Source organism: Vombatus ursinus, unplaced genomic scaffold (genome assembly GCF_900497805.2).
Source record: "Vombatus ursinus unplaced genomic scaffold, bare-nosed wombat genome assembly UNPS02000492.1, whole genome shotgun sequence".
NCBI lineage: Eukaryota > Metazoa > Chordata > Mammalia > Diprotodontia > Vombatidae > Vombatus > Vombatus ursinus.
In genome coordinates this window covers 2,665-26,144 of record NW_020940270.1, presented here as the reverse complement: position 1 = coordinate 26,144, position 23,480 = coordinate 2,665, and the positions used below count along the sequence as shown (strand labels likewise).

The following is a 23,480-nucleotide window of genomic DNA, read 5'->3' as shown; positions in this document are numbered from 1 at the left end:
TGGTTTGTATAGCAGGGAGAGTAACTGGGCCTTTCTTTTGCATTGAAGTGAGTCACTGCTCTCTGAAAGGCCCAAGTTTTTCACCTCAGACTTAAGAGAAAATCCTGTCCCTGGGATGTAGGACTTGCTAAAGAAATTCAGAGGTAAGAAACTGCCCTTTGTCCATGAATGTACACCTCAGGTTTTCCGGTTGGGTAGAATCTCATCCCCAACCCCACCCTCCTTCACGAGAGTTGAAGCTAGTTGGGGGCAGCTAGGTGGCTCAGTGGATAAAGACGGGCCCTGGAGTCAGGAGGATCTGAGTTCAAATTCAGCCTTAAACTCTTGACACTTACTAGCTGTGTGACCTTGGGGAAGTCACTTAACCTTAAGCGTATATGTGTATATACATATATAAATACACACATGTGGGCACACACATATATACACATACACATAGGCATATGTACCTTAAAAAAAAAAAGAGTTGAAGCTAGTACCTAGCAATTGGTCCATGGCCAAAGATTAACAGCATTGTGGGTTGGATCTACTCTCCCCTATTTGGTGGAGACAGTTGAGAAGGAATCAGCTCTTTACCCTTGCATGTCACTTTGGGTCAACCACTAATCCAAATAACCACATTGCCCCTACACCATCACTCCTAAGGATTTTCCTTTGAGACTACTCATGTCCTGTCTGGAAGAAACTGTACTAGTGAGTGGTTGGATTGTCTTCTAGGCTACCTCTGAACCCTCTCTTGCTCAGATCCCCAGATTATACATATTTGGAGGCCAGGTATCCCTCTGCTTTCCATATTAAATATACGCTTTTAATCATCTCTGCGGCTATAGATTGCTGCCCACGTTTTTGGGCTCAGAGAGTGACATTTGATCATGAATATTTTAATGGATATTCTAGCTAGCTTGGCCAGCAGACTCTGGAGTTCTATGAGAATCTCTGTGACTGTGTCAGTTTTCAAAAACTGAGTTGCCCAGATGAATCCAGAAACTGGTAACTGTCCAGTCACCTGTATTTTCCATTGCTAGCAATGCATTGTATGTATATTTATTGTCACAACAAATCAAATTTGATGGAACAATTTCATTTAAGTCACTCTCCTGGATTATGTACTTTTTGCAAGAGCTGGGGTTACCCTAAATTCTAACGGAAGGATCGAGGACAGGGGTTTCCTCCCCCATACAAAGGCTGGTCCAGACTGGATTCTGTTTATACTCTAAACAGAAATTAGGTTTCCCAGTTGAGTGTGGTTCTGCCTAAGCTAATTTAGGATCTTGTGCCTTCCTGAGCTAGGAGTGATCTCATCACTCAACTTTGCCCTTCAGAGATTGACTGACCTCAGGAATTGGGTCTTAACAGGAATAAGAAAAGGATGGATTACGAATTAATAATTAGTCATTAATACAAGGTATAATATTATTTTCTTTCACTAGGAACAGAAATAAGATAAGAGAAAGAAATGAAAGAAATAAAGATAGGAAAAGAGATGATAAAACTATCCCTATTTGGTAATGATATGATGGAAAATCCTAGAAAATCAGCAAGGATACTAATTGAGACAATAGCTTCAGAACAATTACAGGCTACAAAATAAATCTTAAATAATAGCATTTCTATATAATAATAACAAAACAAAAAAGCTATTATAGAAAGGGAAATCCCATTCCAAATAACAACAAAATATATAAAATATCTGGGGATTGACCTACTAAAGCACAAAAGATTTGTATGGAGTCAATTACAAAGTATTTTTTAAAGAAATAATAACAAATAGTGTCAACGTCCAGGGTTTAGTCTAAGAAAGACAAACAGAATTAAGTTGAATGCATTTTTATTTTCTCATAAAGTAGCGTGCATGCATGTGGAGCTGCAGTTGAAACTGAGTTTGCTTTGGGGTTAGGCTGCACAGATTATAGAAGACCAAGAGAAACCACAAAGCTGGGTAGAATGGCCTTATCTTGGCCCAATCAGATACTGCCAGTAGGGGTTTGAATTTCCCTGCTGTGTCATGGCCCATTTGAGTACTGCCACAGTTTCTTGGGTTCAGTTTCCATTTCCCAGGAAAGGGCCATTTCACAGAGATCATAAGATGCCTACATTTAACAAGAAAGAGAGTCAGGCTGAAAAAGTCCCCAAGATCCCAAAACTAGGATGCTTGTGTTAGTTCAGTCCATTAAAGCTGGTTTGAACCAGCTTAAGTCAGTTCTGTGGTCACCAGCACAGTAGAGGTTCAGCAAGTGAACACTGAAAAGGATCTCTAGTATGTCAGACTTAAGGGATGTTCAGTCTGCCTCCTGATTGGCTGATTCCTAGGTGAGTCCGGCCTCCTCTGTCTAATAAGGAAGCTCAAGCAAATCAAGGTGGTTAGTAAAGTCAATTTTCACAATAGTTGGAGGAGTATTCAATGATCATGGCTAGGCTGTGCCAATATAATAAATATGACAATATTATCAAAATTAATTTTTGCTGAACCAATTAAATCACCAAGGGGATACTTTACAGAACTTGATAAAATAATAACAAAATTTATTTGGAAAAACAAAAGATCTAGAATACCAAGCGAAATGATTAAAGAAGTAAGGAGGAAGAGTGAATAGCACTTCCAGACCTCAAACTATACTGTAAAACAGCAGTCATCAAAATCATATGGTAATGGTTAAAGAATAGAGAGTTCAATGGAATAGACTAGGCAAGAGAGATTCAGAAACAACAGGACTTAGTAACAAATTGTTTGATAAAATGGGAAACATAAATTACTTGGGGGAAAATTCCTTATTCTATAAAAAAAAAAACAGTGGGAAAACTGTAAAGTAGTTTGTCAAAAATTAGACTTAGACCAAAACTTTATACACAATACATTCTAAATTAATAATACAAATTTAATATTAAAGGCATACAACTAAAATTAGAAAAGAAACAATATATACTTCTCAGAGCTATGGGTAGGAGATGTATTCTTAATCAAACAAGAATTAGAGGCAATTGCCAAAGTTGATTATTTGAAAGTGAAAGGATTCTATACAAACAAAATTAGTGCACCTAAGTAAGAAGAAAGTTGTCCAGTGGGAAAAAGTCTTTGTATCAAATTTCTTTGGTAAGGGCTTGGTATCCAAGATATAGAACAATTAATAAATAAAGAAACATATACACATCTCTGTGTGTATTTATTATATTGTTTATTTATATACATGTGTGTATACATATATAACAGTCATTCCCCCATAGAGAAATGCTCATAGGATATGAATAAAAAGTTCTCAAAGAAATTGCAAGGTATTTGCAATCATATGAATGAAAGTTCCAAGTCACTAATAATAAGAGAAAAGGAAATCAAAACAACCTTGAAGTGTTACCTCACATCCTGCAAACTGGCAAAAATGACCAAAAAATGGCAATAGTCAATGTTGGAGGGGTTGTAGAAAGATAAGCACACTAATGCATTGTTGGTGGAACTATGAAATGGTGAGGAAGTTGATTCATTGAAGAAGCCTACTCTATGCTGATCAATATCAATCAGTTGGATATGTTTGTAAGTTCTGTACATTTGGCCTTAGAGCTATGAGTTGCAGATGGTAAGATCAGTTGCATTTTCATAGGAAGCTAGCTAGAGGCCCTCTACCTTTGCTTTTCCTTGTCGTGGTGACCAAGCCCAGTGTAGCAGAGGTGACCCAACTACATGGAAAGTCCCTCAAAATTATTTTTATACCTCTGGACCATTCTCTCTTGTTCAACATGAGCAGGTGTCTATCTTATGACCATCACCTAGTCAGTGGGGATGCCTTATGCTTCACTCATCTTATGACCACCTTATGACCACCTACTCAACAGAAATATCTCCTGCCTTGCCCAACCCACGACTCTGCTGATATATTGTTTTGCTTATTTTTGCTTATGAATCATATGTCAACCAATGAGGGGGCATCTCAGATCATGAGGAAGATCTGAGGTCCACTTCATTAGAGGGGACCATGGACCCTTTAATAAAGTGCCATTGGCTCAAAGCTCTGCTTCAGTCTCTCTTATTGTATGTTAAATAATTTTTATTCCCACAATAATAAAATCATTTTGGAAAACAATTTGGAAATATATAAATAAAGTGACAAAAATTATATACCCTTCAAAACAGAGCCTCCATTACTGGGCTTACACCTCATGGAAGCCAATGAAAAAAATATATACTCCAAAATATTTATAGAAACATTGTTTGTGGTAGCTAAGAATTGGAAACAAAGTGAATGCCCATCAATTGAGAGAATGGCTAAACAAATTATGGTACATGAATATAACAGATTATTACTGTGCTATAAGAAATGATGTGTGTGATGAATACAAAAAAGCCTGGAAAGATCTATATGAAGTGATATAAACTGAAGTAAGTGAAGTCAAAAAAACAGCATATACAATAGCCATGACATTGTACATGGAAAGAATAAGGACACTGATGCTGATGAACAACAGTATTGATGCTGGTTTTTTATTTTTTTCCTTTCTAAAAAATACTATTTGTCATATGGGATGGGGAAGGTGGGGAGGGATACTTGAGATAACTACAGTGATGTAGGAAACAGGAAATATCAATAAAATTAATTTTTAAAAAAACCTAGTGAAAAATTGGTGTCTACTAATTCAATTACATTAATTACATTTTAATCTAGTTCTATTGGTGTTTGAAAGTGTTGTTGGCTGCATGGGCCAGAGGGGAGAATGTTTGATACCTCTGTTCTAGACAATCAACAAAGCAAATAAAGCCCTGATTTGCAGCATTTGCCAATTTCAGAGGTTAATATACTCAATAAAAATTTAACAATTGGTTTTCATGAATTATTTGAACTGGTTTTAGCACACCATTTTAAACTCCATATATTTTTTACTGGCTATCTCTCATGCATTGAATCAGATAGAATGGAAGCTTTGAGGATATTTTGAATGAAGATATCAAGTTACTAAGAAGTAATTATTTTTTAAAAAATTTAAAATTTTATTTGTCTCAATTATATGGAAAAAATTAACATTCATTTAAAAAATTATTTCCAATTCTTTCTCTCCCTCCCCCTCCCTTGAGAAGGCAAAGTATCTGATATAAATCATACATGTGGAGTCATGAAAACCATATTTTGGTATTAGCTTTGTTGCAAAAGAAAACAAACCAAAAAATAAAGAAAAATAAAGTTTAAAAAAAAGTGTTTCAATGTGCATTCAGACTCCATCAGTTCTTTCTCTAGAGGTAGATAGCGTTTTTCATCATGAGTCCTTCGGAATTGTCATGGATTACTCAGAATATTGTATTTCTCAGAAATGTTAAGTCATTCACAGTTGATAATTGTTATAATAGTGCTGTTACTGTGTACAGTCTTCTTCTGGTTCTTCTTACTTCACTTTGCATCAGTTCATATAAATCTTATTAGATTTTTCTGAAACTATCTTGCTTGTTATTTCTTACAGCACAATAGTATTCTATTACAGTCATATACCACAGCTTGTTCAGCCACTCCCCAATTGATGGACATCCCTTCCATTTCAAATCTTTGCCACAGCAAAAAGAGCTTCTATAAATATTTTTGCACACATAGGTCCTTTTCCTTTTTCTTTGATTTCTTTGGGGATAGAGATCTAGTCAGATGTGGTATTCTTACAGTTTTATATCCCTCTGGGCATAGTTCTCAACTGAGCTCCAAAATGGTTGAATCAGTTCACAACTCTACCAACAGTGCATTAGTGTTAAAAAGTTTCCCACACCACCTCCAACATTTGTCATTTTTCTTTTCTGTCATATTAGCCAATCTTATAGGTGTGAGGTGGTTCCTCAGTTATTTTAGTTTGCATTTCTGTAATCAATAATGATTTAAATCATTTTTCTTATAACGATAGCTTTGATTTCTTCTGAAAACTTCCTGTTCATATCTTTCGATCATTTATCAATTGGGGAATGACTTGTAGTTTTATAAATCTGACTCAGTTCTCTATGTGTTTGAGAAATGAGGCCTTAATCAGAGAAATTTGCTGTAAAATTTCCCCCAGCTTCTTGCTTTCCTTCTAATTTTAGTTGCATTGGTTTTGTTTGTGCAAAATCTTTTAAATTTAATGTAATCAAAATTATCCATTTTATATCCCATGATGCTCTATATCTCTCATTTGGTCATAAATTCTTCCCTTATCTGCTAAATTTTCCATGCTCTGTAATTTGTTTTGATATGTCCCTTTATATCTAAATCATGTACCTATTTTGGCATTATCTTGGTATATGATGTGATATATTTGTCTTCATCTAGTTTCTTTTTTTTTTGTTTTTGGTTAGGCAATGGGGTTAAGTGACTTTCTCAGGGTCACACAACTAGTAAGTGTTATGTGTCTGAGGCCAGATTTGAATTCAGGTACTCCTGAATACAGGGCCAGTGCTCTATCCACTGCTCCACCTAGGTGCCTCTTCAACTAGTTTCTGTCAAATTGCTTTCCATTTTTTAAATTTTGAAGTGGTGAGTTCTTGTCCTAAAAACTTGAATCTTTGGGTTTAAGGAAACACTAGATTACTATGGTCATTTACTACTTTGTATTTTATACCTAATTTATTCCATTGATCCACTGCTCTATTTCTTAGCCAATACCAGATTGTTTTTTTTGGGGGGGTGGGGAGGCATATGGGGTTAAGCGACTTGCCCAGTCACACAGCTAGTAAGTACCTGAGGCCAGATTTGAATTCCAGTCCTCCTACCTCCAGGGCTGGTGCACCATCTAGCTGCCCCTGTTTTTGATGATTACTGCTTTATAATAGGGTTTAAGATTTAGTACTGCTAGGCCATCTTCATATGACTATAAATAGCTTTGATTTCTTCTGAAAACTGCCTATTCATATCCTTTGACCATTTATGACCATTAAGGGAATGGTTCTTATTTTCATACATTTAGCTCAGTTGCTTATCCTTACAGACCTTATTGTGTTTATGCTGGAAAAAGTTCATATGGATATAAAATATAAAGAATGAGGTACTGTGTTCAGATAAGCTGAATCCTTTTTAAATACCTGAAAATTCACATAGGATGAAATCCATAGAAATGTAATAAATGTGGGAAATTCCATGTATAATCCAAATCTCATTCAATGTCTGAAAATTCATGCTGTGTAACAAAACAAAACAAAAAACACCTTCCCAAAAAAACCTTTACCTATATGTGATTTTAATCTAACTAGAATTCTTTGCATTAAATGAATTTCCCTTAAACAATGTAAGAATTTGTTTCTAGATTCATAATGTACCCCCTTTTTTTGTTAAAAGGAGGAGTACAGACCATTATTGCTTATTACTTTAGGTTATAAATTTGACTGGTCTTCTGACATTTATTTATTTATTTTAGGCAATTGAGGTTAAGTGACTTGCCCAGGGTCACACAGCTAGTAAGTGTCAAGTGTTTGGTCTGAGGCCGGATTTGAACTCAGGTCCTCCTGACTTTAGGGCCATTGCTCTATCCACTGTGCCACCTAGCTGCCCGTCTCCTGACATTTAAAAAAAAAAATTATTCAAGTGAGATGGTGGAGGTGGAGATGGGTTGAAGATGATCCGAAAGAACATGAGAAGAAGATGCTATTGTTACAGTAGGAACTGAATAATTGCTTATTGAATCAAATTTAATTAAATAGTGTCAACTTAAAAATCATCAAAAATACAAACTTTTCAAGATTCAAAGCACATGACAGAAGTTCACAGTTTTTAATGATTATATATTTTTGAGTATTCTATAGTTTCTAAACAGTTCCAAGATCAACATGGAAACTTTTTGTTTGATGCACCAATTTGTTCTCTAGGTGTAGGGAAGAGGCATTTGCAGAAACATGGTTTAGTTTCCTGGGAAGAGCTCCCTTGAATACTTTTAAAAATAAATGGACATAATAAGAATAATTGCATCTAATGATTCTATTAGCATAGTTCTTAGAAAGAGGGATTACTTGTGAATTGGATCTGGAATGAATGAATAATGAAATGGGTTCAGCTTACATTCCTGTTAGTAGTTTTATAGCTTGCTGGAGTTTTTACCAGGGAATATTCAATGATGTTATTTTACTGTCCTGGAATTACATGGACAATGTTGTTGCTGCAAGGGGCCACTTAAGAGTGAAAAGGTGGATGCATAACCAGTTGGCTTTTTGAACTGTGGAGAATGGCTCTTGATTAGTTGTAATCCTTTTACTTATAACCTCATGATGCAAGGTCAGCACCACATTTTGAAAAGCTGGAGACATACAAGTCCCTTGTTTTAGAGGCAGCTGGCCTGTTGGATTTAGGAAGACCTGAATTTAAATCTCACCTATTACACTGGCTATGTAGCCATGGGGGCAGTTAGGTAGATGCTGGACCTGGAGTCAGGAAATCATCTTTGTGAGTTCCAATCCAGCCTCAGACACTTGCTAGCTGTGTCACCCTGACTGAGTGACTTTACCCTGTTTGCCTCAGTTTCCTACTCTGTAAAATGATCTGGAGAAGGAAACAGTAAACCATGCCAGATACTTGGCAGTATCTCTGCCAAGAAAATCCCAAATGAGATCACAGAGTCTCACACAACTGAAAAATGACTTAACAACAACACACTGCTATAAATCACATTAACCCTCTTGAGCCTCATTTCCTCAGCTATAAAATGGGAATGATAATATCTATAGCACGTACCTCACTGTGTGATACAAATGGGATTATGACAGTAAAGTACTTTGCAAAAATGTTCTGTAACTGTCAATAATTATGATGTTGATGATGTGTTGGAGTCACTCTAGCTTGATTGTCAGAAGCCACAATGGCTTGCCTGTTGCTAGGACTCAAATCTACTCTGCCTTGGTGGGAGTTAAGCTTCTTACTTCTTACTTACCTCATTTGTTGGTAGGGCTCTATACTGACTCTATAAGAACAAAAAATGTTCTTATAGATACCATGCTATCCAGACAAAGAAATCTGGTCTACCAATCCCACTACTAATTTTATCCCCTGAAATGTCAATGACAAAAAATCCAAATCCTATACATAATCAAAATATTTGTATACACAACACAATGGAAGAAATTGTGTGCCCAACATAAGGGACTAAAAAAACCTGTGGCATATGAATTTATATAACTGAGTCATAATGAAAGGTAAATATGAAAGATTCAGAAGATCATAAGAATTCATCTATTAATTGACACCCAGTGAAGAAAATACATTACAGTCAATAAATAAAATACAATGACTTCAATAATATCATTAAAAGACAATACAATTCTGGTCAAATACAATGACAAAAGTTAGTTCATGATGTCTGTAGCAAAACACTTTCTGTTCCATTGATAAACTTTTCTGTTTTAGCCATTTTTTAAAACTAGTTTTTAGTTGTAATATCATATAAACATATTTATGTTTGTAATGACTGATTTATAGTATAATTTGAGTTCTAGTACTACTAGACCCCCTTCATTCCTATTTTGTCTATCATTTTCTGGGAGAGTCCTGCCCTTTTCTCTTCTAGATGAATTTGATAGTGCATGTTCCCAAGCCAAGACCTTTGCTCCTTGCCCCCAAATGAAAACCCTTATACTTCTTTCAACTGGCCTTTCCTTATCTCTTATTTGTATTCTGATCTTTCCCTATCTCTCTAAGAAGCTGGTCCTGAAATCCTAAGGAAGAAGGCTAGTCTTTGATCCCGCCTTTGATCTTATCAACCTCTTACTTCAAGTTCTTTGTTACCCTAATAAAAGTCTAGCCCTTCATTGTCTATTCCTGGGTGACCCTATCCAGACACTTTTATTCTCCCTAAATTCTCCCCCAGTCACCCAGATCCTCTTCCCAGCCCCTCCTCTGGTCACCCAAAGTTACTTGAGTGTATATAAGATCCACCCTGGTCTCCATTTAAAGGCTGAAACTTTCTCATGCCTGCTTGTCTTTACAGGCATCACTAATATTCAGCTTCCTTAAGAGTTTGGCCTGCATGATTTATTTCTAATAAACTTTGTCTCTGGCTGAAAGAAGATTTGGGTTGAATTCTTTCAGGCAGAGCCCCTGTGTTGTGATTTTGGGGTTCTGTAACTTTTTTTGTTGTTACACCACAAAGTTACTTGTTGGTAGTTTGATACGATGCAAAATCTTTCAGTTAATTTAGACAATGTCATGACTTTGTTATATTTTCATAGTCCAGCTATGAAAAACTATCTAATTATTTTAATCTTTAATTTTGTAAAGAACATTTTGTAGTTGTATTCAGAAAAATCTATAATATTTTTGGATAGGTTAACTGCAAGATATTTTGTACATTGGTGACCTGTACTCATGTTGAGGTTTAGAGGTTTAGGGGTTCTGAGACCCTAAAATCACAACACATGGGTTCTGCCCTAAAGAATTTGACCCAAACCTTCTTTCAACCAAAGACAAAGTTTATTAGAATGTCCATCATATTGGGCAGACTCTTAAGGAGTCTGAACATTAGTGAGCTATTGGCTAGATTTTAAGAATCTGAGCATTTGCCTAAATTTTAAGAATCTGAGCACCTCAATGGAGACAAGATGGACCTTATGTACAGAAAGAGTGGGAGAGATCTAGGAGTGCAGCTGAGCTGGGGTGTGGGTGGAGGGAGGTGGAAAAAAAAACTAGCACAAGCCTGGTGAGTGCAGTAGCAGAAGGGTGGAGACCCTGCCGGCTATGGGCACTAGCAGAAGAGCAGAGTCCCTGGTTTCAGTACTAGGGCAAAGAGAACAGCTGTAGTTTGCAGCCACCCAAGGGACTGCAGGGAGCGAGAGTATTTGTAGGAACAGTGTGGCTGGGGGCCCTATCAAGGTTGGGCCCCAGAACAGACCTCAGAAAATAATACTAAGAAGGACTTGAGGTTTAAGGCATCATTCCTCACACCTCGGGCCTAGAACCTGATTATATTAATAACTGCTTAAAAACAAAATAAAAATGAGTCAATAAATGATTGCAATTCCTTTTTGTGGGTTAGGATAAAAACACACTTTTCCTGGCTTCTCTGGGACAAAATAGTCTGTCATGATCAGGAGGATTAAATCATCTTAATCTGAGTATGTTTAGCTCCTGTCTCCCCATATGTTTAGTATACGAAATATATTCATCAATAGCAGGACCACCTATTTTTGTTAACAAGGAGTAAAAATAATAATTGGGGAAGTGGTTCAGATTAGCCCAAATGATAAAACACAGAAATGTCCCAGGCTCTTCAATTTAGTAGTGAGATTAAATCTCTGCTCAAACAAGGAAAATATCTTCTCACCCAAGTCTTCAAGGTGTATGCCCTAAGGTTCAAGGTACATATTGGGGTGCTAGACCCTCAGTCCTACAGCTCGATGCCATTTAAAGTTACTCTGTGAAGAGGAGCTCATTATGGGAGTCTAACAGAAACAGCATTCCCAGGGAGGAAATTTGTAAGTACTATACAGATGAAAAAGGACATTTGGGCCTTTCAGCATCCATACCCTGCCTTGTATTTGTCACATGTGTGTGTTACATATGTGCCTTATTATGATGACACAAAACACTTTTGCTCACTTTTCCCAAAGACACAATGTGCATTTCTGGAACATGTCCCAGCCTTATGGAGGGATATTTTTTAGCTAATGTTTTCACTAGGCAGCTTACTGATAGATAATTGTTCCCACTGTCTGATTCCTATTGGAAAGCAAAGTAGAGGAGGATTCTGAACTATAGCATCAGGATTACTGACTTACAGGGTCACCCCTAAAACCCAATGTTACCATTTTCACTCTGGGAGCTGAACCTATGGGTTGAAACATAGGCGAAGGAGCAGCCCTGAGGAGGTACAGCACACACACACACAAGAATTGAAGTTGAGAATCACTCAGAAATGATGGAGAAAATCTCATACAGGCTGTAACAATTGCAAATTAGGAATTTTCAAGAAGTAGGGAAAAGGATATCAGCTGAGAAAAGTATTCTGAAAAAATAGGTAGTTTGATTATATAGCAAGAGGGCAGGAGAACCAATGAAAAGTTCACATGCTCCATTGATATGCATGTAATGTGGAGAGAATACTCCTCATTTTTTTTTTTTGGTGAATTTATAGGAAGGCTGGGATGAGAGTTATATAGGATAGCCAGGCATGAATAGGTTAGGCTCTGCATTATTTACAAATACCCATATCGATCAAATGATAGATCTATTGAAGCATATGTTTATGTATATGTATATAAGCATATATAATGCATAAGTATGTGACATGTTATAATTTATATATGTGTGTGTGTATATATATATATATACATACATAAACATATATTCTTCCCTTAGACTTATAGTAAATTAGAGTTAGGATTAAAAATGTGTATTAGGGATAATTCAAAGGTTTGATGAGAAATCAAGTATTTACTAATGAAAAGACCTTAAATATAGATTTAACAAATATTTAAAAAAAAGAGAAATCCTAAGGGAAAATGGAAATCTCAAATTTAAAGCTCCTATCAATAAAAAAATTGGATTCAGTAACAGAAAAATAAAATAATGAAGTCTCTAACAAAAAGAAAACTTGTTTTCAAAACTAATTTTAATAGTTTAGTTATCTACATATTAAGATAGATTTCACTTCATCCATTAGAAGCAAATGTCAGAAGACAGAGAAAATACATTACTTATAAAAATAAATGTGAATGGCTTTAATTACGTTATTAAATGCAAAAATCAAGAAACAAACAAAACTCAATACTATGTTATTTACAGGAAGAGCATTTAATGTAAATACATAGCTGAATTAAACTAAACATAACTACTTTTTCTTTAATGGAGACAGAACAGACTTTGGCTCTGGAAGATGTCATGATTCTGAAGGTGGATGCAAATACCCAGAAAACCTCTTCTGATGATCTTTAGAAATTTTCAAATAATAAAGTTTCTTAGCTGAAGCCCATCTTAAAGGAAGTTTCTGGTACAACTGAGGATGACAGCTCCTGAGTTTTTCTGAAAACACAGGATGGTTTATGTGAAGTTGTTGGGATACATTGAACATTCAGCTTCAAAGAACTGGAAACAGTATAGGTGCTCATCAGTTGGAGAAGAGCTGAACATGTTGTCATGTGTAAATGTAATGGATTTTTATTGGTTAAGAAATTATGGATGTTACAGATTCAGAGAAATACAGGAAGACTTATCTGAACTGATGTGGAGTGAAATGAGCAGAACCAGGGGAGCAATTTGCACTATTATGACAGTAATGATGTGAGGGGAAACAACTTTGAAGGACCTCACAGCTCTAACCAAAGCAGCAACCAATTTTGACATTCAAAGTCTGATGATCAAATAGAAATACTTGCCACCTATTTCCAAAAGAGGTGGTAAACTAGAGGTACAGAATAAGACATAGTTTCTCAGACATGGCCAGTGTATTATTTCTTTTGCTTGTCTGCTTATACAAGTGACAAAGGAGAATTCTCCTGGGGACCAGAGGACTTCAGTTAGGAGATTCCAATAGACATTTAAGAACATCAATGAAACATTTTTAAAAGCCACAGAAGGAAAAAAAAAACCAGTAGAGGAGACACAAATAGTCTTTTTATTAATACTAGGTTAAGATACAAATATATCACATTCATATATACATATGGTACATGCAAATACATGAATACATATGTGTAAATATACATATAGATAATACACATATGTATACACATACATGTAGATATATGCATATATACACATATGGTATAACCCTAACTTTAATTCCATACATATATAAACATATATTCAAATACATACACATATAAGTATACATATATGTATTTTAAAACCATATATACTGGAAGTTCATAGTATTTAAAAAATAGTGTTCTTTCTGGTTAAAATAAAATCCAATGAGGGGACTGAACAAGATAATGGTTCTTAAGGTTGTTTCCATATCTAGAACAATGATAATATGATTCTCCTAAAATTCTTTTCAAAATAGCATTTATCTCTCTTGTTTCCTCTGTCTTTTTTGTTTGTTTGTTTTTTGCATTTTGGTAGGGCAAACAGGGTTAAGTGACTTGCCCAGGGTCACACAGATAGTAAGTCCTCTGTCTTTTGAAGAATGAGACAGATTCTAGAATTTGCCATTTGTAGTTCATGTGATGTCAGGCAACCTCCTGATCCTTTGTTTTCCCACTTGTCATATGGGTCAAATGAGTCATCTCTGTCTGCCAGAGTTGCTGAGATAATGTGATATATGAAATTGCTCTTTTTACTATCCATATGCCCATTATGATCACTATGGAATGACAGAAAAGAAACCAAAATCCTAGTCATTGCCTGTGAAGAACTCTTTCTTACATTTTGGCATAGATTCTGACCCCAAACTTCCCCTGGTTACTGGCACAACAGGTATGTGCTAAGGACCATTGGATCTAGAATATGAACCATGTAGACATGCTGGGAAATTTACATTTGGCCCTATATAATCCCACAGAAACCAGGCATATCAATTTTGACTTTTTTTTTCCTCTTTAGGAAAAAATAGCAGGTGGGACACTGCTCTCCTTTGGGGTAATGAGGAAACCTGGTATAAACAATTTATATTCCCAGAGTATCAGTGTCCCCATAGGCCTCATCTCTATGTAGTGACTTTTTTTTTCTCGTTCAGTCTGAACATCTCACAGCTCTGATTCAAGTGCATGCTCTGGGCATGAGTCAACAACCCCAATTTTATCGTCTGATACTCTCAGGGTGAGTTGATTTCTGAGTTTAAGGTTATATATCATTGGTTTATGGTATGGCCTAGAAATCATTACATGATGGGGGTTGGGAAAAGGTTTGACTCTTTGTTGCATCTTCCTCTGCTATCATAAAACGCATAATTGATCTTATTATGTGAAAGCCATCCAAAGTTAATTGACAATTTTGCTTTTTCTACAGCTGGTCTTTGTTTTCAGCTAGAACAGGACAAAGAAGAATGAGGACACCATGCTATAGAGTTATCTTCCCTCTACCTTGTCCTTTGCACAGGTGAGCCAATCCTGCTGAGAAATAACAGGTGAGGAAGCTCCTCCTGGCGCTTGTCTACTCTGACTTTAGGGAGATTTTTCTTTCACCTCAAAGAGCTCATATTTAATACTTCTGAGGTCAGGTCATTCGGAAATCAGTGTCTTTGACTCTTGCTTCTTTCTCAGTTTCTACATCCAATCAGTCCTCCAATCTCAATTCTGCATTACTTCAAAGATTTGTGAATTCAATGAAGTGATTAACCCCTAGAGCAGATCATAGCTCCTTCATGCCTCAGAATAGAGTTTCAGGGGTTGCTATGAGCATAAACACCTGACTGCCAAGATCTGTGTGCTAAGATTCTCAGTACTGAACGAGGCTGATTTTTGAACAACCTATCACAGACTATCACAGACTATCACAGTATTTGAAGCCCCTCTACCTTCTTGGAAAATAATGTGAATTTCATTCTTCTGGCATAGCTTTTAAGAATGCAAGGTCACCTTCATACTATTGTAAGCCATCAAGGAATGTCTTCATGGAACAATTCTCTAAAATATCTTTGGCATATTTTCTATCCTTTCATCAACACTCATCAACATCTAGCCAACACCAACACATTCTCATTCAGACCCTTATCACCATCTTCTGGTACCATTAGAATAGCCTCTGAATTTTAAGTATCCATCTCCTGCCAGTTGCATTCCACCATCAAAATTGTGGCCAGATTGATACCTCTTATGCATAGTTCTGGTCACAGCAGTGCTCTAGCTGTAAAGTATCAATGACTTACCACTGCCTGACCCCCCTTGCCCCCCCGAAAAAACCAAAGAAACCCACAAATATCTTAACATTCAGGGGCCTCCATAATATGACTTCAACTTTAATTCCCAATCTTATCTTACAATATTTTTTGGCTTTATCTCCTGTACTCTGTTCCCCCAAAACAGCTCTGAATTCCCAATATTCCTAACTCTTCTAACTTTGTTCATTCTGTTCTCTAGGACTAGAACATCCTTTCCCTATGTCATTTCTACCTGTTGTCATTCTGCTCATTCTTTTTGACCCTGACCAAGTGTTGGTTTCCCCTTAAAGCCTTTGCTTACCCTCCTAGTTAACAACGATCAGGCCTCCCTTGATTTTTCCACAGCACTTTGCTGATAGTTCTCATCTGCACTTCTCCCTCACTCATACCCATTCATCCCAGTGATTCTAAACTCCTAAAGGTGATTATTGAAATTTCTTCCCTGACTTTTACTGCCCCTTTCTTTATTCGCATTCTTCACAACCCAGTCCCCCCAATATTACACTCTAAAGTTGCCCACCTGTTCCCCTGTATTCAATGAAATTCCTGTTCCATAGGCAACAAACATGCTTTTATCTTAATTTTTTTTCCTTTCCCATTCCTTCCCTCTTTTGGCTATCACTAAGACCTGGCTCCCTTCTGATGAAACAGCCTCCCTGGCCTCCCTTTCCAGAATTGGCTGAACATTTCCTCATTCAGCTCTGCTCATTGGCCAAGGTAAAGGAGTTGTAATATTCATTCACCTTTCCAGGTTGTCCCTCTACTAATGTCACTCTGACTTCACCTCCTTTGAGATTCACTCAAAATTTATCTACCACCCAATCAAAATTCTGATACCTTTGGTCTAAGGACTTCTAAGTACATTCCTCTTCTTTCTTCAATGTGTTTGGTTCCTTGATCACAGATCCTCCTCCACTCCTCAACTCATATTATAGACTTCAATATATGTATTGATACTCCTTCAGACATCCTAATGTCACAGTTCCTCAAATTGCTCATTTTACATGGTTTACCCTCCACTCCACCTCTGCTACAAATAGAGATGAGCTTGATCTTGCCAACACCTGAAGTTGCACCACTTTGATATTTATGAACTCAAAAATTCCCTTATCTAATCACAATGTATTGTCATTCCAACTCTCCCTCTGCCTTGCAATTCCAAACACTGATCCTCCACACTATAACCTGGAATCCTTCCCTGCTGAGTTCTTTCCCAGGCCACAACCCCTGCACTACCTATACTTTTCTCCCTTTCTCAACTTGACCCCTTGATGAACCACTTCATTCATATACTTTTATCTTGTCTTGAGTCCCTCGATTCCCATATTGTACAGTTGATTTTGCCCTGTGAAGTCTTAGCTTGGATCACTCCCACCATCAGATGCCTTTCCTATTATATATGTGCTACAAAGCTGGAGGAAATCAAGAAACTGTGCTGACTGTTTCCACTATAAATTTGTTATATAACCTCACCTGGGTCCTCACTCCTACAAGTCAAACCTTTTATGCTTTCTTAATTAACTTACTATCCAACCACCACAGCAGCAATTCCAAACCCTTTTTATCCCTCCTCAAACCTGAACCTTGCCTCATAATTTACTGGGGGAAAAAATGAGTCAATTTGCTGAAAGCTCCCTCTTCCCCCATTCTCCTCATCTCACATCACCCAGTTGCCTTCTACCTCCTTCATACCTGTCGCAAATGATGATGTAGCCATTCTGCTTGCCAAAGTTAACCCTTCTACATGCACAAGTGATCCCATTCCATCCCATTTTCTCCATCACATTGCCTCCTTTAGCATCCCCATAATTTCACTTATCTTCAATCTTTCCTTGTCTACTGGCTGCTTCCCTACTGTCTACAAACATGTGGATGTCTCACCCATCCTCAAAAACTTCTCTATTTAATCTACATATTCCCACTAGGTATAATCTCATGTCTCTATTCCATTTTAGTGTTAAATTCCTTGACAAGACCATTTACAGTAGGTACTTCTGCTTTCCTCTCACTCTCTTTTTAACTCTCTACCATCTGGCTTCCTACCTCATCATTCAACCAAAACTACTCACTCATCATCAAATCTAATGGTCTTTTCTCAATCCTCATCCTTCTTGGCCTCTCTGCAGTCTTTGACACTGTCAGTCACCCTCTTCTTGATACTGTCTGCTCTCTAGGCTCTCTCAAAACTACTGTCTCTTGGTTCTCCTCTCACCTATATAATCAGTCCTTAGTTTCCTTTGTTGGATCTTCATCCAGATCATGCCTACTAATTTTAGGTTTCATGCAGTTTTTTTTTTTTCTGGACCCTCCTCTCTTCTCCTTCTACATTATTTCACTTGATGATTTCACCAGCTCTCATGGATTCAATTATCATCTCTATGTTGATGGTTCTCAAATGTAGTCGTCTAGCCATAACCTCTCTGCTGACCTCCAGTCTGTCATTTCCAACTGTATTTGACATCTCAAAGTGGGTATACCTTAGACATCTTAAACTCAAAATGTCTAAAACTGAACTTATCTTTCTCCCTCAAACTCTCTTCTTCCTAACTTTTCTATTAATGTTAAAGGTACCATCATCCTCCCATAGGTATATTTTAAGCATATATATGTCATTTGCCAGTCACCAGAGCTCTCAACCTATGTAGCATCCTCCATTCCTCCCTAGCTCTCATTTACCATATCCAATCTATTGCCAATTGTCTGCTAAATTTATGTTTGTAACTTCTCTCCAAATATGTACTCTCCTCTCTTCTGATATGGCCAGCCTTCTGGTACAGGCCTATATCACTTCATGCCTACATTATTGCACAAGCCTTATGGTTGGTCAGCCTGCCATAAGTCTCTCCCCATTCCAGTCCATCCACCACTAGCTACCAAAGTATTTTTCCTAAAGTATAGGCCTAACCATTGCATTCCCCTACTCAATAAACTCCAGTCTCCCTATCATTTCTAGGATCAAATATAAAATCCTTTATTGGGTGCTCAAAGCCCTTCACAACCTGTCCTTCCCTTACCTTTCTTGTCTTCTTACTTCTTACACCCATCTCACATCCCTAGATACTCTGTGACCCAGGTGACACTGGTCTCCCTGCTGTTTCTTGAACAAGACACTCCATTTCCTTTCCCTGGGTATTTTTGCTCACTATCCAACAGACCTAGAATTCTCTCTCCTGATATCTGTTTCCTAGTCCCTCTGGTTTCTTTCATATCCCAGCTAAAATCCTACTATCTATAGGAAGCTTCACTTACCCCTCTTAATTCCAGTGCTTTCCTTCTATTGATCATCTCTAATTTATCTTGTGTATAACTTGTTTGTACATAGTTCTTTGCATGTTGTCTCACTCAATAGGTTGTGAGCTAGTTGAGAAAAAGGCAGTCTTCAGATCTTAGCACATTGCCTGGCACATAGTAAAGGCTTAATAAATGACTGATTCATGTAGTATTTTCTATTGCAACTCTTTTCTCATGTGTTCCATACTCCTATTTGGTTGTGACGGTGAGTCATTGAATGAGTCTGATTAATTTTCTTCTCATCTGATGTTTAGTACATTGCCTTTGTCCTCACAATGTAGGTCCTTCTAAGAAAGTTGTTGAATTTAGTTGAAAAATATCTGAGTGCATGATTCCTTGAAGTTGTGACCAGTATTGGACTAGGAAAAGACAACTGGTTTTTGTTTCCAGAGCAGGGTATGGCATGCAGGGTGATTGGGTTTAAGAAGATTCATCTCCATAGTAGAATCTGGTAGAGAGGCAGAATATGCTGGCCTGCTCATTATGCAAATAGGAAAAGAGGCCCCAGAAGTTGTTACCTTTTCAAGGTCATACAGCTAGTGTCAGGTTTTGGATTGCAATTGTCAATACTAGATCAGTTATCTGCATTATAATCACCAGCATCCTAGGCAACACAAATACTATTCATTGCATATCTGCCTTTCAAACAAGGCAATCCCTCTCAGTTGAGGAAAAAGTGGTCTTCTTGCCTAGCATGAAGCCTAGCCCTACATGGGCAATAATTTGCCATAAAAAACTAAATCACTTCAACTATGCACAGATATGATTTAAAAAAAATCTGCAGTATTTCTATTGATAGCAAAGAGAAATTATATTGAAATTACTCGTGGATACTGATAACTTCATCCTTTAAAAAGATTGAGTACATGATGGTAAAAACTGCTATTCCAGAGAAAAGCATTAATAAAAGTAAGTAATGCTTAAGATTTAACTCATCAGTCTATCTCATAGAGAACTTTTATGATCATAAATGTGTCATACATACACATCATGCATACCCAAGCACAGAACCTCTGGGAACTCCATGGGAGACCTTCCACTAAATTAGTAACAAGTGCTTTATGATTAATCTTTGGCCATTCAACCTAAATTCATCCAATTCTGCTGTCATCTGGCTCACATCTCTCCATCTTGTCCACAAAGATAACATGAGAAATTTCCTCAGTTTCTTCACTCAAGTCAAAGTCATCATCCTGCAGCAAAGTGTTAGTGTAGTAAGCCTGGCCAAAAAAAAAAGAATGAGGTTAGTTTGTCATGCCTTGCTAATTAACTAATTCCTGGCTCCTTTTTATCAACATTTCTTTCCTCATATGTCCATTAAGTATCCACTTAATGCATTCCAGAATATTTCCAGGAATGGAAATAAAATTCACTGTTCTAACTATTATACGGTTCTTTTCTTCCCTTTCTAAAGAACTCTGGGACATTTGCTCTTTTCCAAAGCTATAGCACCTTTTTTATCCTCCACTGTCTCTCACTGATCCCCATCATATCCATCAATTCCTTCAGTATCCTAGGATCTAATTTATCTCACGTGGTTATTTGTTCTCTTCATGTACAGCTCGGTTCTCTTTTTTATCATATCATTACATGGGTCCAAAAGGCTTGGGAATAAAGGTGGAGATTGTAGAAATACATTTGGATTCCATAGGAGAAGAAGCTCCTCAATGGCTAAAGATCCCTGAAGTTGGAATAGGATACAAGAAGTATCCAGTTCCCAATCACCCGTGCTCTTTAATCAGAGGATTGGTGACCACTTCTCAGTGTTGGAGAGGGCATTTCTACTAAGTTATGTGTTAGACTATAAGATCTCTAGCATCATATCCAACTCTGAGCTATTGTGAATCTCTGATTTGCCTACTTTTATCACTTCAAAATCAATAGTGATGGCCCTTCAACAAAACGAGAGGAAATAAAAAAACACGAAGACACACCTACTCAAGGGAGATATATAAGATGTCATAGAGGGAGCATTAGGTGAGGTTTATTGATTAACTGTTTATGGTTAAAATAGGACAGTATAGTGAGATGTCATCTAGTCCTCTTGCCTGTAGATGATGAATTAAGGCATTTAATAAAAAATCATTAGTGATATATTAAACATTTACTATCTACTTCCCATTCCAGTTGGATAACAAGCTCTTCATTATAAAAGACATGTTCATTGAAAATTATAATTGGAAAGGATCTAGAAGACTATATAGTTCAGTATCCTAATTGTGTAGATGAGGAAGCCTAGGTACATAAATGATAAGTTTCATATACAGGATTACAAAGCATATTAGGGTCAAAACTGGAACAAAAATTCAGATCAACTGGAATATAGTAGACACAATAAATATTGATTGACTGACTGATAGAAACTGGGAATAGAACTGCAAAAGTGAGATGCCTTTGATCTCAAGGAGCTTGGTTTATATGTGGGGAATTTTTAAAGGATGAAGCTAAATAAATATGGGATATATATAAAACAAATGAGGGAATGGCTAACAATTGGGGGAACTGCAAATGTCCTCTTGAAAGATGTGGCAATTATTGTGCGATGACTAACGTTGATAGACTTAGCCCTTCTTAGCAATGCAAGGATCTAAGACATCTCCAAAGGTCTCATGATGGAAAATGCTATCCACATCCAAAGAAAGGACTATGGAGTTTGAATGCAGATCGAAGCAAACTATTTGCTCCTTTTTCTTCTGTTTTGTTTTGTTTCCTCTTTCTGGTGGTTCCTCCTATTGGTTCAAATTCCTCCTTACAACATGACTGATGTGAAAACATGTTTAATAGGAATGTATATGTACAGCCTATGTCAGATTGTGTGCCATCTTAGGGAGGGAGGGGGAGAAAAATTTTAAACTCAAAGGCTTATTGAAGTGATTGTTCAAAAATGAAAATAAATTAATAAAAAATTAAAAATAATAAATTCCTTTGAAGCAAAAAAAAAGATGTTGCAATTAAACTGAGATCTGAAGATGGGCAAAAATTCTAAGTAGAGGAGAGGAAGGAGAACATTTCAGGCAGATGGGATCGTGGGTCATATTAACCTACATGCAGAAATAAATGGCTATGCACAAAAAAATAAAAGAAACGATTGTTATAGAGAAGTAGTTTCTTGGTTGTCAGGAAGTCTTTAGTTTCCTATTTTCTTTCTGTTAGAGACCGTTGTGTTTTGGGCCATGTCATGACCTTCCAGTTACAAGCATGCCAGTTCCAAATATCAGCAGTTTGACCCCAGGCTCATTCATCCTCAATGGCATCCCAGGGTTGGAAGCAGTGCATATGTGGATCTCCTTCCCATTCTGTACCATGTATATCATCGCCCTCACAGGGAACTTTGGCCTCATGTATCTCATCTACTCTGAGGATGCTCTGCATCGGCCCATGTACATCTTCCTGGCTCTGCTGTCCTTCACAGATGTGCTTATGTGTACAAGCACATTGCCCAACACACTCTTCATCTTTTGGTTCAACTTCAAGGAGATTAACTTCAATGCCTGCCTGGTTCAAATGTTCTTTGTACACACCTTCACAGGGATGGAGTCTGGGATGCTCATGCTCATGGCCTTGGACCGCTATGTGGCCATCTGCTTCCCCCTGCGCTATGGTACCATTCTCACCAACCCCCTCATCGCCAAGGCTGGGCTCCTTACCTTCCTGCGGGGTGTGATGCTGGTCATTCCCTTTACTTTGCTCACCAAGAGGCTGCCCTACTGCCGAGGGAACCTTATCCCCCACACCTACTGTGACCACATGTCTGTGGCCAAAGTGTCCTGTGGCAATGTAAAGGTCAATGCTGTGTATGGTTTGATGGTTGCCCTGCTCATTGGGGGCTTTGATATTTTCTGCATCACTGTCTCCTACACCATGATACTCAAGGCAGTGGTCAGCCTGAAATCTGCAGATGCTAGGCAGAAGGCCTTTGGGACATGCACAGCTCACCTCTGTGCCATTGTCATCACTTATGTTCCAGCTTTCTTCACCTTCTTCACCCACCGCTTTGGAGGCCACACCATACCTCCTCACATTCACATCATTATGGCCAATCTTTATTTGCTCCTGCCTCCTACGATGAACCCCATTGTCTATGGGGTAAAGACTAAGCAGATTCAGAACTGTGTCATTCGATTCTTCCTACAGAAAAAAGATGCTTCTTCTCAAAGTGTGTGAATAGCTCCATTTCAAATGCCATACAAAGGGACAATAAGCCCTTACATACATATAAACAGCAGTTTAGAATAAAAAAAAAGTTTCATATCTGTCATGTCGTGTGATCTTCACAACAATCCCATAAGGAAATCAGAACAGGGATTATCATACCAATTTTACAGATAAGAATCAAAATGCTTAAGATACTTATTTAACGATTGAGAACATTGAGAGAGAGGCCAAGGATATCTTCTAGTTAATGGTACAGTTGAGACTTGAATCCAAGTCTTTGTGACTCCAGTGTCCTTTCCACTATC

General features: G+C 37.3%; 1 protein-coding gene across 1 annotated transcript; it reads left to right on the top strand.

Moving 5' to 3' along the window:
• The first annotated feature begins 22,218 nt into the window (after nucleotides 1-22,218).
• Nucleotides 22,219-23,184, top strand: LOC114038790 (olfactory receptor 52N1-like). Its single transcript, XM_027856277.1, has one exon. The coding sequence runs from the start codon at nucleotides 22,219-22,221 to the stop codon at nucleotides 23,182-23,184; it is 966 nt and encodes a 321-aa protein (XP_027712078.1).
• Nucleotides 23,185-23,480: the final 296 nt, after the last annotated feature.

What these genes read in the sequence shown, in the direction of transcription:
- LOC114038790 (XM_027856277.1), top strand. Translation starts at nt 22,219, where the DNA reads ATGCCAGTTCCAAATATCAGCAGTTTGACCCCAGGCTCATTCATCCTC.